Here is a 13,425-nt window from a genome sequence, read left to right as displayed (position 1 = left end):
TCTTCCCGCTTTCTCTTATGGCAGCAGCTCCATCTGTTGCATCAAAAGCTCTTGAGCAAGGCAAAACCGGGTGCAACCCTGGAGCTACACTGTTTTCCAAAATAAAACTTTGGTGTTCTCTAGTGCGGGTATATATGTGTACAGTTTATTTTTGAGGAAAGCAAAACCAAAGTTTTAAAAATGCACAAATCTGTGCTCTGAACTGGCTGCTGCGATAAGAGTCAGCTGTGATTTATCAGCCACTGGGAGCATTTTATTAATTCCGAATGAGGTCAATAGTCTGAGAAGAGGACAGACATTGGAGCATGTTGTTAAAGACTCTCGTGAATGTCTCCTCTTTATAAGCTGCAGCGAGGCAGAGTCATTACAAGGTCAGCTTCTTTACTGTCAGCTCGCAAGGTCAGCAAAGGGTCCGCCATGAGATCATTACATTTCTCAAGGCAGACGGCCTGTCATGACATTCGCTTAAAAACTTCCCTTTGTCTTTTGAAGGCTGTAATCCTAAACACGCTCGGGGCAGCCCTGCAAAGCAGAATTAACTGCTTTTTCAAGTCAATGACTTTGTCCTCCTTCCTGGTTTTCTGGTTTAGGCAAAATGGTGCATGTGAAAGCCACCGGCTCAACGAGTTGCAACCTTGCAAGTCCACAATTGGACCTCTGGCTCCTTTAAAGGCAGGGTGGAGAATTATATCCGGGCCTCTGGTGAAGGGATTAAGCATCCCCAGTTTTCTTTGTGTAAATCTTCCTGAAGCTGCTGTTTGCCCCAAGGTGTTTTTCTTAATTTGCACCAGGAAAATGGCAGAAGGGGCTGGGACCAGGAGTATATATGTTAAATACTTAGAATAACGGTTATATACACAACTGACAGACAGCAAAATGGAAGCATATTTATAATTTTGTGTATTATGAGGATTATATGAGAATTCTTAATGTGTTTTATCTTCTTTTTCTCTTTAGTTTCCTTTCTGGTTGATATACTGTTTTCTATTTTCTTTTTAGTTTAGTTGGAATTTGATGGTATATTAGGTTGAAAACTGTTAATAAAATTGATTGATTGATTTTTTTAAAGGAAAATGACATGGGGGAGGATTAACTCCCCTTTCAGCAACACCATAATCCAGATCCAATTGAACTGTAAAACGCAATACAGAATGCAAAACTTTCATCAGCATCCAGCTGTTTGCCAGTATAAAGTCCAAAATTTGGATAGGAGGGTTTGGAATCTATTTTCCAAGTTAATTGCACGTTTATAAATGTAAAAAAATAATAATAATAAAAATTCAGCAGCACAGATAGCAACCTGGGACCATAGCAGCACCAGATAAAGAATAGTTTGTGGCAGTCCATTAACAGAAAATTAACAGAAAATTAGGATGACAAAGAAGTAATTATAGGAAAAGCTACCCCAGCACATCTTCAGATGAGAAGTAGGAGGGTTTTCCTTCCAAACTGGGTATCATGCAAGCTTATTGCAAAAGGCAGTTAAATGCAAACAGGTGTGGTAATTAAGATCCTAAATACCAATTAAATGGGTAGAACATAATATTTCCTCCTTTGGTGAAACCCAATCTAAGAAAGAAGCTTCCTGAAGGAAGGATGTCAGAGATCAGAGAGAATTTCTGAGGCCTAAGACAGCTTTCCTAATCCAAAAGTCAGCCGTCCGTTCTCAGCTGGCAGAAGGCAAGACTTATTTTACAAGCCCCCTGCCCACAGAAAGCTGCCATTCACTGAAGCTGATGAAGAAAGAGATATACACCCACAGCGACTTAAGAGGATTAGGGATGGGGCAGATTTTACAATGGGACCTGTTCAAATCATCTGATCGTTTGAGTTCTGGATCAGATTCACAGAGTTACTTCCTGGCGTTTGCTGCATTAGGAGTTATTTCTCTCTCTCTCTCTCTCTCTCTCTCTCTATATATATATATATCTGCACTCATGTGGATCTCATATGATATGATGGTGTAAGCAAAACAAAAGAGGAAATTCTCACATGTTGAGTTTCATTCACAAACAACGAAACTTCCAACTCTGCTGCGCAACCAAGAGAAAGAAAACAGGGCTGAAAGACAGGGCACGATAAATACGATAAATAAAAATATGTGGATGGGGCTTTTTCACGTAGGCAGAACCGATCTCACTTCATTGTGTGCAACACTACTTGCTAGAAGAGAAGGCTAGGTTATACAGTCAAACCTTGGCTCCTGAATGCCTCCGTTACCATACGTTTCGGCTCCCAAATGCCGAAAACCCGGAAGTAAGTGTTCCAGTTTTTGAACATTTTTCGGAAGCTGAACGTCCGACGCAGCTTCCGCTTGAGTGCAGGAAGCTCCTGCAGCCAATCAGAAGCTGTGCCTTGGTTGTCAAACATTTCAGAAGCCAAATGGGCTTCCGAAAAGGATTAAGTTCTGTTAAGTTGTGGGTGAACATATCAGACAACACAGCAATTCTTCAAACAGCTCTCGTTTATTCACAGGCCAGAAGAGAACAGAACAGAACTGAAGGGTTCAGCCAGCCTGCTTATATAGAGCTCCACTAGAACGCAACAGTAACCATTTTCTGTAACTATCCAATCACTGAACGTCACTTTCATGACGTTATTTGCATATGTGGACCTGAACTATCTACAATATCCCCCTGCTGGCCCAAGGTGAGAACTTCAGTACATAACAAGTTCAACAACGGAGGTTTGACTGTATTCTGTTATTTTATGAGAGCCATGCTTTTAGCCTGCCACTGGTGGTATTCCATCAGAATCATTTCCTCTCCTAGCCAGCACATTCATGCACATCATAAAATGTGTCCCAGCATGCTGTGGGCCATTGCCTTGGTAATAAGCTATCCTTTTGTGAAGCATGCTGGGAAGTTATCCACAAAGCATTCTGAGCCAACAAGCACGATTGATGATGAAAGCAACCACTTGCTGCACACAAGGAATGCTGGGGTATTAGCACTCTTGCTACTGAAAGGGCAGTACTTCAACCCCAGCAACAGCTGTGCCTCCATAGCTCATCCGGTGGGAAAACAGCACTGGTAAGTGGACTACAGCAACGTCCGTATGAATGCCAACCACTGTAGTTGGCCTTCTAGGCTGGATCCTAGGCTGAGGCTGAAATATCAACACATAGTACCTGGGAGTAGGTTCTGTGGAATTCAACAGGATTAAAGTTTGCATAGACGCGGTGAGGACTGCATGGTTCATTGCTAATAAGTCCCACTGATTTCAATGGGTCTGCTCTGAATGTGGCTAAGTCTGGATTCAACCCACTGATGAAAAGCTCTGGGGTTTGCTCTATGGAGCTCAGTGCAGCCAAGATGCCCCCCCCATTGTGGTTTGGCTCAGCAATATATGGTGGTTTCCAACATCGCAATAGATCACCAGCTAAACATCGCGATATACCGATATATCACAATGTCTGAAATAAGGATGGAGCTATGTAAGGGCACTGGCTGGCTTCCACGGTTTTTCCTACATTGTGATTTTTGCATAGCACACACATCATGATTCGCAATATATTGCCAGGTAAAAAAATTATGAAACCAGTATCACAATATGGACTTCAAAGCGGTTTTGGATAATATATCAATATACTGCACAGCCCTATTTGGGGAAGGCAAATGTGAGAAGTAATCGCCAGGGAGAGGTTGCTCCTTTCACAACAGAAGTTGCTCAGGAGCAGCAAAGTTTAAGGGGATAAGTCTGAGTCACAAGTGACTTACAACCAAGTAAAAACTGCAATAATAAAACTGTTTGAACCCATTTAAAACAGGCTAACCAATACAATATCATGGGAGCTATTCCCCAAATGCTGAGGAGACAAAAACGCCTTTGTCTGGCATCAAACAGATGACAAGATTGGCTCACCACACAGCAGAGTGTGGAGTCCTGTTGCCACTCTCTGGACCTCCCTTGGAGAAGGCACACAGCGAAGGATGATGATCTCAGGCTCCAGGCAGGTTCATACAGGGGCAAGATACAGTGGTACCTCAGTTGTCGAACATAATCCATTCCAGAAGACCGTTCGACTTCCAAAATGTTCAACAACTGAGGCGCAAAGGGCGATCAGCAAAGTCAATGGAGGAAAAAATGAAAAAACGCAGCGGATGCTGTTCAACTTCTGAGGCACGTTTGAAAACGGAAGCAATTACTTCCGGGTTTTCGGCGTTTGGCTTCCAAAACGTTTGGCTTCCGAGACACTCGAAAATCAAGGTACCACTGTATTTCAAAACTAGCAGCAGGGAGGGAGAGCACATTTGCAGGGACTAATTATTTGACTGAGTAAAGACCTAATACTTCCCCACCTATTCTCTCCCTAACCTCACATTCCATAGAATCATAGAATTGTGGTGTATCTGAAGAAGTGTGCATGCACACGGAAGCTCATACCAATAATAAACTTAGTTGGTCTCTAAGGTGCTACTGGATGGAATTTTTAAATTTTGTATAAAATTGTGGTGTTTGCCTAATAATAATATTAATAATAATAATAAATCCTAGTTGGGAATGAAGGTGGGCATTCAGTTATCAGCACCTTCAAATGTAAAGTACCTATCTCTCTCTCTCTGCTACACGCTTCCCAAAAGCATAGAGCAGGTTTAAAGAACACAGAGCAAAGGCAAGTGAATAGAGGCAAAAGCACTCACAGCTAACAGCAACCTCCACATTCTGGCATTCTAAGGTCTATGTTGCCACCCTGTGGAATTCAGAGGGAAAAAGATGCCGAGGAGAACCTTGTTGACAGCGACCGATAACTTCCGCAGGAGCAGGACCACCGATCAGTGGCCCTGACTATGCCCTGCCCTTCTCTCCTGGCCATCTTCTCCTAGCAGTGGGAGATAAAGGGCATCCAAGAAGCTTACTAGACTACAATATGGCGGCATCATCTTGAGCCGCTCCCAATGCAAACGCCCAGCTCCATCTTGGTGCTACTTGGCTGCTGTTGCTACAACAATAATCTGAGTTAACAGCAAGGTTGAGCCTCAAGAGTGGCATATTTTGAACCAATCTGTCCAAAATTTGCTACCCCTAAATTTTGCCCCGATTCTCTGGCTATAGTGGAACATTAAGCCCAACTTTGGATTAGCCCAGATTGGGCAAATATTTTTTTTTTCTGATTTCCTAAGCAATGTTGTAGTGGAGTGGAAAACACAGGAAGCTGCCTTATTGCTGAGACATGCCATCGGTCCATGGGTAGGCAAACTAAGGCCCGGGGGCCGGATCTGGCCCAATCGCCTTCTAAATCTGGCCCACAGATGGTCCAGGAATCAGTGTGTTTTTACAGGAGTAGAATGTGTGCTTTTATTTAAAATGCATCTCTGGGTTATTTGTGGGGCATAGGAATTCGTTCATTATTATTTTTTCAAAATATAGTCCAGCCCCCCCACAAGGTCTGAGGGACAGTGGTCCCTGCTGAAAAAAGTTTGCTGACCCCTGCAGTAGTCTAAGCAGGAGCTAACCAGAGCATGCACCCCTCTGGCAATAAAGTCTGTGGGCAGGCAGCTCTCAGCCGGCATACGAGGTGGAGCTGGTAGACAGCCACCCTGGACACAGAGTTAACCTCCACCTCCATGGACAACTGTGAGTCCAAAATGACCCCAAGGCTAGGGTTGCCACAAAAGTTGTCGAGTTTTTGCCCAAAGTTTTAGAGCAAAAGAAAATTGCAGATTTTTATCTTTTTTAAAAGGAAAATCAGCAGAAACACTACTGACATGGGTTGGATATGCCGATTTCTGCTGGGGCACTGCTTCCGACCGCTGTATTCTGGGTATGTCCAGGAAATTCCGGGTGTATGGCAAGCCTACCCAAGGCTTCGGGGACACAGTTATCCCATTCAGGACCAGGGAGTCTCCCACACCTGCCCGCCCCGTCCCCCCAAAACGGTACTTCTATCTTGTCAGGATTCAACCTCAAACTGCTAGCTGCCATTATCAGATCCCATGGCCCAGAACCTACCAGCGTTGTTGTTAGATACGATTCAGAAAAGAATCAGATGCCAACTGGAGCATCAATGTTGATATTAGATGCACAACATTAGGTGCACAACAACTACTCATGGGAAGACTCGTATTCAGATCCGAAAGGTCCTCTTCTGTGGATACAGTAAGTCTTCCTGGCAGAAGAAGTTCCTTCGGTCAGCGAAGGTAAACCTTTGGTTCCAGCCCAAATCGCTGTAACCCAGGGATAGGGACCCTGTGCTTCTCCCAGATACCGATGCTGAGTTGGAGTTCAACAACTTCAGTCCGCCCGGCTTCAGATAGCCAGGGAGGATGGGAGCTGGAGTCCAGCGACATTTGGAGGGCAGCAAGTTCACCACCTCTGCGGTAACCGGTTGAACAGATGCACGCCTGTTTCGCAAACATACAATGGCTGAAGTGTGCCTTCCATTAAAGTCAATATTCAAAATAATGCACCTAGGTGGCTCTGTTCTTCTCCTGCTGCAGTTATTTGAACGGCTTCTGGAGCTTGTATACTCAGGTGAGGGCAGCAGGTGTTGAATGCCCTCTTAAAATGTAAATATTTCACACTAGGTACTTTTATCCGTGTCTACATATTTTCACCTCGCCGTGAAGGATGAAGGAACGTTACATGCATTTAAAAACTTTGAGAAACTGCTTCCCATGTGTTCAAATCTCTTGGTCAAAGCACAAAGCAAGCCAGCAAAATACACACAGCTCTATTCTTTGGAGCAAAATAATAAATAGCCACCCTGTTGACACACAGGCAGTTGGATCACTCTCCAGCCCTGCAGAGGGTCCTGATGGATATCCCTAGCATGGCTCCACAGCCCAGACTAAATAGTTTCCTGCTGATAGATGCAGCACTCCCCTTATGTTATGCCCTGCAACGGGCAAGGTCACAAATAATGATATGCGCTAGGAAACATCAGCAAGCCATCAGGCATCTGAAAGGACAAATGAGACAGAAGTTCCACATTGTTATGTCGAGGTGGTTGTAAATTCCTCATCGAAAGAGGCGTTGGATCCAGAGTCTTTAAAGGATGCCATGACTGCACTGTTCCTAAAGTAACATAGTCTGGACCAAGGAGGTGTTAATAACTATATATCAGATTCAAAAGAAAATCCCTTCCTTGGCAAGGTGTTTGAGTGGGTGGTTGCTCAGCTCATGACTCTCTGCAGACGACACTGATTTACTAGATCCTCTTCAGGTGGGCTTGAGGCCTGGTTGCGGAACGGAAACTGATTTTGTTGCCCTGTGGGATCACCTCTGCTGAGACACAGACAGGGGTGTGTGTGACACACTGTCAGTTTTCTTCAATCCTTTTGACTCCATCAACCATGGTATCCTGCTGAATAGGCTGTCTGGGTTGGAGGGAACACACTGCACTGACTCTGTCCCTTGGGTGCTTCAGTCTTTGCACAAAGTTCTCCTTTGTTGGTTTGGATTGCTAAATTGTTTTAGCAGCTATGGTTTGTGCGTTTTATAGGTGGGTTTGTTTGGAGGGGGGGTTCGCTGGCCTTTTTGCTGTTGTTTCCTTGGTTTTTACGAGGAATTGTGTGTGTGTGTGTGTGTGTGTGTGTGTGCGCTTTAATATCCAAAGCCACACAGAGACCTTGGATCGAATAGTACAGAGGGGGTGAGCATTTTGCACAGGGGTTCCATTCCTGACCCCCATGCACAATAGTAGAGTATGCATAAGCCGCCCCCTCCTCCGGGTCCAAAAGGACCTATGCATTGGCGGTCACACGTCAACTGAATGCAGGCAAAATGGTTACCACCTGTACATCATAATAATAATACATGCCAAGTTCACAGAGGTTGTTTCTTAAAAGAGAGAGAGACTATAGAAGAATGGATGTAGCTTGGCGGAAATGACTGGCAGAATCCGAGACCAGGGAGAAGAGTCGGTGGAAGAAGATTGGAAGAAATTTAAAGATTATTTACAGAAACATTGCAAAATTAATGAACGTTAAAATGATGTCGGAATGAAATTAAGTGGTTTTAGTAGCAATGTTAAAAAGGAGTATGTAAAAATGGATTGTTAACAGGTGAAAATGTAAAGTTATAATATATTAAGATAAAGAATTAAGATAAAAACAAAGAGGGAAAGGATTTGCTGAAGTAACCATCTGAACTGGAATACAAAAAAGGGAGGTGTGAGGAGGTCAGGGAAATAAGTGAATGAAAGGCAAGATATGGAAAGATGGATTTACTTTTAATTGTTTTTATTTTTTCTGTATTTTGTATTTTTTGTTTCTTTTTTCTATTTCGATTTCTTTTTTACTTTTGTAACTCTTTTTGAAACTCTAATAAATATCATTTAAAAAAAATAGAAGAATGGATGTAGCTAGATCTTACACAGCTTTGCTAGCTTTCGAATTCTGAGTGGATTAGCACCTTTTGCCCAAGTTATGCATCATCCGGATATTCATATTTATCAAGGGCAGAAGTACAGATTGCTTTAACTTTCAAGCAGTTTCAGGACTACCAACCACTATCTTAAGAGAATTATTGAGGGCAATAAACTCATCAGAAGACAAGGTTTTCCAGCACTTCAGATTCCCCAAACAGAAGCGTTTGGCCATCCTCACACGTCCTTACAACACATATTACAAACAAAATGGCTTTAAACGACGGGCCGGATGTAGACATGGGAAAGCACCAATGCAGGTAAAAAGCAGAAACATTCAGTGCAAAGTGCACTTCGTTGGATCTAAGACACGGGTGTCAAACACAAGGCCCGCAGGCCGAATCCGGCCCGCCAGACCTCATCATGTGGCCCGTGTAGCCGCTGCCGGCCGCCAGCCTTCACCTTTTATTCTCGCGCTTTTTTTTTTTGACACAAGAAAGCCGCCTCTTCAGTGCATGTGCGGCAGCCTACAAGCCAGAGAACGTCTGCCCTCTAGCGGCGCCGGCCGTTCTACACAGGAAACCTCCACGTTAACATGCATTCAGGAAACCTCCACTTGTTTTTATATTGAGCTGATGCGGCCCCCGATGAATTTGAGTTTGACACCCCTGATGTAAGACATTTCAAATTAAGCATGCTCCTGAAGAACATCGTAAAAACAACCAGCCTTAATCTTTAGCCTCCAGCAACTCTGCTGCCAAACAGTCCAAGCTACTTTACAGCAGAATCACCAGAGACCGAATAGCAAGATTGGTTGTTTAAAATGTACCTCTGAACATACTAATTTGAAACACGTTGAGCCTGCATCTAGCAGCTCCCTTTCCTCTTTTCCTTGCATAGAATGTCTCCATAGATACTCCAAGAACTTCTGAGGGGGCAGAACACCTCTGTATGCTGCGGTCAAAGAGACACACTGCATGATCCCTGTCAGTGAAGGCTAAGTCACTTGGGGTCTGGTTCTGTCTCGACTGTAGCTGTGTCCCCCAAATGCTATACTTTGCTTTTTCATTAAGGGAGCAGGTGGTGCCGTGCTCTAAACAACTAGTTCAGAAGGTCGGCGGTTCAAATCCCTGCAACGGAGTGAGCTCCCATTGCTCTGTCCCAGCTCCTGCCAACCTAGCAGTTCGAAAGCACACCAGTGCAGATAGATAAATAGGCACCACCGTGGCGGGAAGGTAAATGGCATTTCCATGCGCTCTGGTTTCCATCATGGTGTCCCATTGCGCCAGAAGCGGTTTAGTCCTGCTGGCCACATGTCCCAGGAAGCTGTCTGTGGACAAACGGCGGCTCCCTCGGCCCGAAAGCGAGATGAGCACCGCAATACCATAGTCACCATTGACTGGACTTAACCGTCCATGGGTCCTTTACCTTTTCATTCCTAAGAGGTGGGGAAGTCTGTGGGGTACATCTGTTTACTGACTCATCTAACCCCAGTCATTGAGAATCAAGCCTGCTCTGATCTACCCTGGGTTCAGATCCTTGATCACACAAGTATGGTGGAATGTTAAGAATTCAGATAAATCTGCTAGGAATATGAGAGCTCATCACCACACAAATCCATATATATCTACTACAGCACACTATTGTGAGTCTAGATTCCAACATTTAAAGATACTTCTTAAACAAGTTCCCACTTCTGGGTCTTCCAGTGAGTTATTGTCCTCATCTATAGACTCAATCCCTTCATTCTTTTCTTATTATGGGTTGGAGGAGACTGTCAACACTTAATCCTGTTTCAAGCTGGAAAGGATGGACTGTGCTGAATTGTGTCAAGCAAACAGAGTTTCACACCGCAAATACAAATAATTGTGGAATAACATTATTTTGCTGCTGGCTGTGCTGAAAAACCAGCTTCTCACAGACATCTCTGCATGGCGTCCGTGGCGCTAACCACTGAAATGTAGACACTTTGGAAAAAGACAGCTGAGCAGCCAGTGTATCCATAAATGAGAGATTAAGGCAAACGCGGACCAAATTCAGCACCAGCGCGACTCCTTTTGTAAATATATCTGAAACCACTGTCAGTGCCATGGAAAAACAGCAACAGATGTGGAAGGCTAGGAAAAGTGTTAATGTACCCAAAATAAAGGAGACACAGATGTACTAACAGTGGGCGATGTGTGTGTTTCTGCTCTGTGCCAAATCCACCAAACACATCGAGTTCCCCAGCTGTGAGCCCACACACATTGCTCCAGATGTAGAGATTGAAGCAACCTCTCGCACAGGCAGGAGCATCCAGGTCACGACCCACAGAGACTCAAGAAAACTGTCACCCAATGTCAGTATGCTGACTTTATGCGATGTCTGGACTGCATCAGAGGTGTAGAATTAAAAAAGGAGTACTGCAAGGTTGAAATCAATGTCTGGACAGCCATGAAAACACATGGGCTTAGAGCCAGTGATATCAGAAAGTTGCCATGGGCACCTCATAGTTAAAAGTTTTCCTCTGCAATCACAAAACCTGAGGTTCCCGGTGATCAAGCTGCACTACTGGTTTATACACGTACTGTCCTAATGCATATCCAGAAAACATATAGAGATGGTTACCACTGCAGGAAAGTATAGCTGATGCAGTTCAGAAAAGCCCTACTAGACGACCAACAGCTGTCCTAAGCAAGGCGGTTTATGGATGCAAGTCAATTCACATAGGAACAAAATGGGCAAAACCAAGACCTGATGTGTTTTGCAATGCAAATTCACACCAAGCAGAAGAAACTACGGATTGCAAAGAATGACCACCCAGATCCCTACCAGCAACACTTCCCCCAAAACTTCTAGGTCAGGCCAGCTACTACCAGCCACCCAGTAGGGCTGGGCAATAGCTGGTTTTAAACATCACAATATATCACCAGCTAAACATAATGATATACTGATATATCACACTGTCTGAAATAAAGATGGAGCTATGTAAAGGCATTAAAAGTCACGTGGCTGTTCTGAAAATCAACTCGTATACATCCTTGGCCACGGGACCACGGATCACAACACAGCGAGAGATTCTGTCTGTTTGTAACAGCTCTGCAAAAGCGACTTAACCGTGAATGGGGATGGAGGTGTGTATCTTTATCTATGATTGCGCAAGCCAGCACACGGCATATACATACCCACAGTCGCAAATCTCGCAAATGCATGGTTGGGAGAGACGTGAAACCGCTGGAGAAGCCATGGCTGCTGCAGTCCTGTTTCTTCTGGGGTGCAACCTGTAGGCTAGCTCTTCCTCATCTCACTGCAGCAGGTCACAAAGGAAGAAAGTATTCTGCACATCTCAGCTAGTCAGCTTTCCTAGAGCAGCACAAATTCTCTTTCCCCCTAAACTTGCTGCTGTTCAAGCCTCTACTAATCCAGGCCTGCTCTGCAAAGGACAGGGGACTCATAATATCCTCTTGGGGTGGTCACTTGGAGATCCTTTGTGAAGTCACCAAGGTAGACCTGGATCTTGCAGCAGCAAAACTGCCAAAAGCAGGACTTAGCACAGCCCCCACCACAAAACAGAGGAGGAATTCATAGCTCAATTTATAGCCAGCTCAATTTTAAATCTGGGAATCACTAAACTACTCCGGTTGTGGGCACTGGAGCAGGGGTGCTTTAGAGATGCAAGCTAAAGGGCCCCCATTTCAATATTTATAAAGGGGGGGAGATGTAGTCAATACAGCTGCAAACATTACTTGACAATACTTTTATTTGAGAACTGTTACCCTTCCATGTGGAGCTTCGCATCAGTCCTTTGAAAACCTTAATGTATCAATGCCAAAGCCACAGTAACACATGAATATTAAATTGCTATTGTTTTCTTGTTTCTGTTCCTGTGGGCATTTGGGGCATATTTCCTGCAACATTGTCAAAACTACCTGTGAACGTGGAATGGAGTGGAGCAAAACCCACACGCTGCCTACTAATATTGAAAACAGATCTGTACACATGTTTGATATTAGAACACTTCCTGTAATAAAAATGTTACTGAGACAGGCCACAAGACTTTTTGTATTAGGGAGAATATGTATATCCTGCTTTATAGACCCAAGAGGATCGCAGTGGCTTACAAAATATCCTTAAATCTAGTACAGAGACAGAAATTAAATGGCACTCCACACTGAATCAGGATTACTTGGCCAGCATCCTTGGTGTCATCCTATCAGGTAGCAAGTCCCAACAAAATATTTTGAGGTGAGGGAGCAAGCTGTGGAGCTGAAACATATGAAAGAAGACATCTTCCCTTGCTGGCAGTTTCTTTTATAGGGGCTTTTCTACATTAACACGCTATATGAAAAAGTAGCAAGTCTGACTTGGGACTCAGCTACACAGCTGCGAATAAAACCTTTTAAATGTGTTGTAAAGTGCAATATACAAATGAGACACTAGATAGCGACAATGAGCTAAACAAAATTTAAAGTATTTTTCCAAAACGTCTTTAAAAAAAAAGCATTTTCACAGCGTTTTCTATGTGTGTAGATTCTACCTTGAAGACTTCACTATGACACTATTTGGCTTTTCCAAATGAGAAAATTCTGGCAGGCCCAATTCCCCTGACCTGCATAACCCAAATGCTGCAATACAGCACGCAAGAGGGGAAATTACTAAATGCTAGGGGTGAAAGCTACTTCTGTGATCAGAGAGGCTCCTAAGCGCAGAGTTTTATTCTCTTGTTAATTATGCTGTTTTAAATGTGCATTTGACTTCAACACATTTGAATGTGTTGTTTTTAAACGCTTAAGATTTTTTTGTTAACTTTGTGTTAAATATGTATGCTGTAGTTGACCTCCTTTGTAATATTTTATTTTGAAATCTTTAAGATAATGTTTTAGTTTTCTATTTGACTTTCTTCAGATTGTTTTATTGATGTTTTAATATGCTGCAAACCGCTTTGAGATTCTTAAAAATATAAAGCGGTATAGAAATGAAATTAATAATAATGGTTCATGAAGTATAGAAAATTGCTGCTGGAAAAATACTTTCCCAGCTCAGAAGCCACAGTAGTCACATGAACAGACCATCCGCCATAAAGCTGGAGGGAGGTTTAGGAGGAATTCAATGTGGCGCTAAGATGACAATTCCACCAG

General features: G+C 43.6%; 1 protein-coding gene and 2 long non-coding RNA genes across 3 annotated transcripts in view; 1 reads left to right on the top strand and 2 right to left on the bottom strand.

Moving 5' to 3' along the window:
- SAXO1 (stabilizer of axonemal microtubules 1) overlaps positions 1-11,919 on the bottom strand; it is a 32,771-nt gene extending 20,852 nt beyond the window's left edge. Inside the window, exon 1 of the mRNA XM_083593606.1 lies at positions 11,473-11,919. Within this exon, the coding sequence (XP_083449732.1) occupies positions 11,473-11,534 (62 nt within the window). The 5' untranslated portion in view covers positions 11,535-11,919. The remainder of the gene's footprint in view (positions 1-11,472) is intronic.
- The window catches only part of LOC310753144, a 356,996-nt gene that overhangs the window by 220,458 nt on the left and 123,113 nt on the right, over positions 1-13,425 (bottom strand). The gene's annotated exons all lie outside the window — the stretch shown is intronic.
- LOC310753039 lies at positions 2,667-6,405 on the top strand. The gene is made up of 2 exons (XR_014543099.1): positions 2,667-3,032; positions 6,179-6,405. It is a non-coding gene; the product is annotated as an uncharacterized lncRNA (long non-coding RNA).

Source organism: Podarcis filfolensis, assembly GCF_964270895.1.
Source record: "Podarcis filfolensis genome assembly, chromosome: 17".
NCBI classification, from domain to species: Eukaryota; Metazoa; Chordata; class Lepidosauria; order Squamata; family Lacertidae; genus Podarcis; species Podarcis filfolensis.
This window is presented reverse-complemented; position numbering and strand designations above follow the sequence as displayed.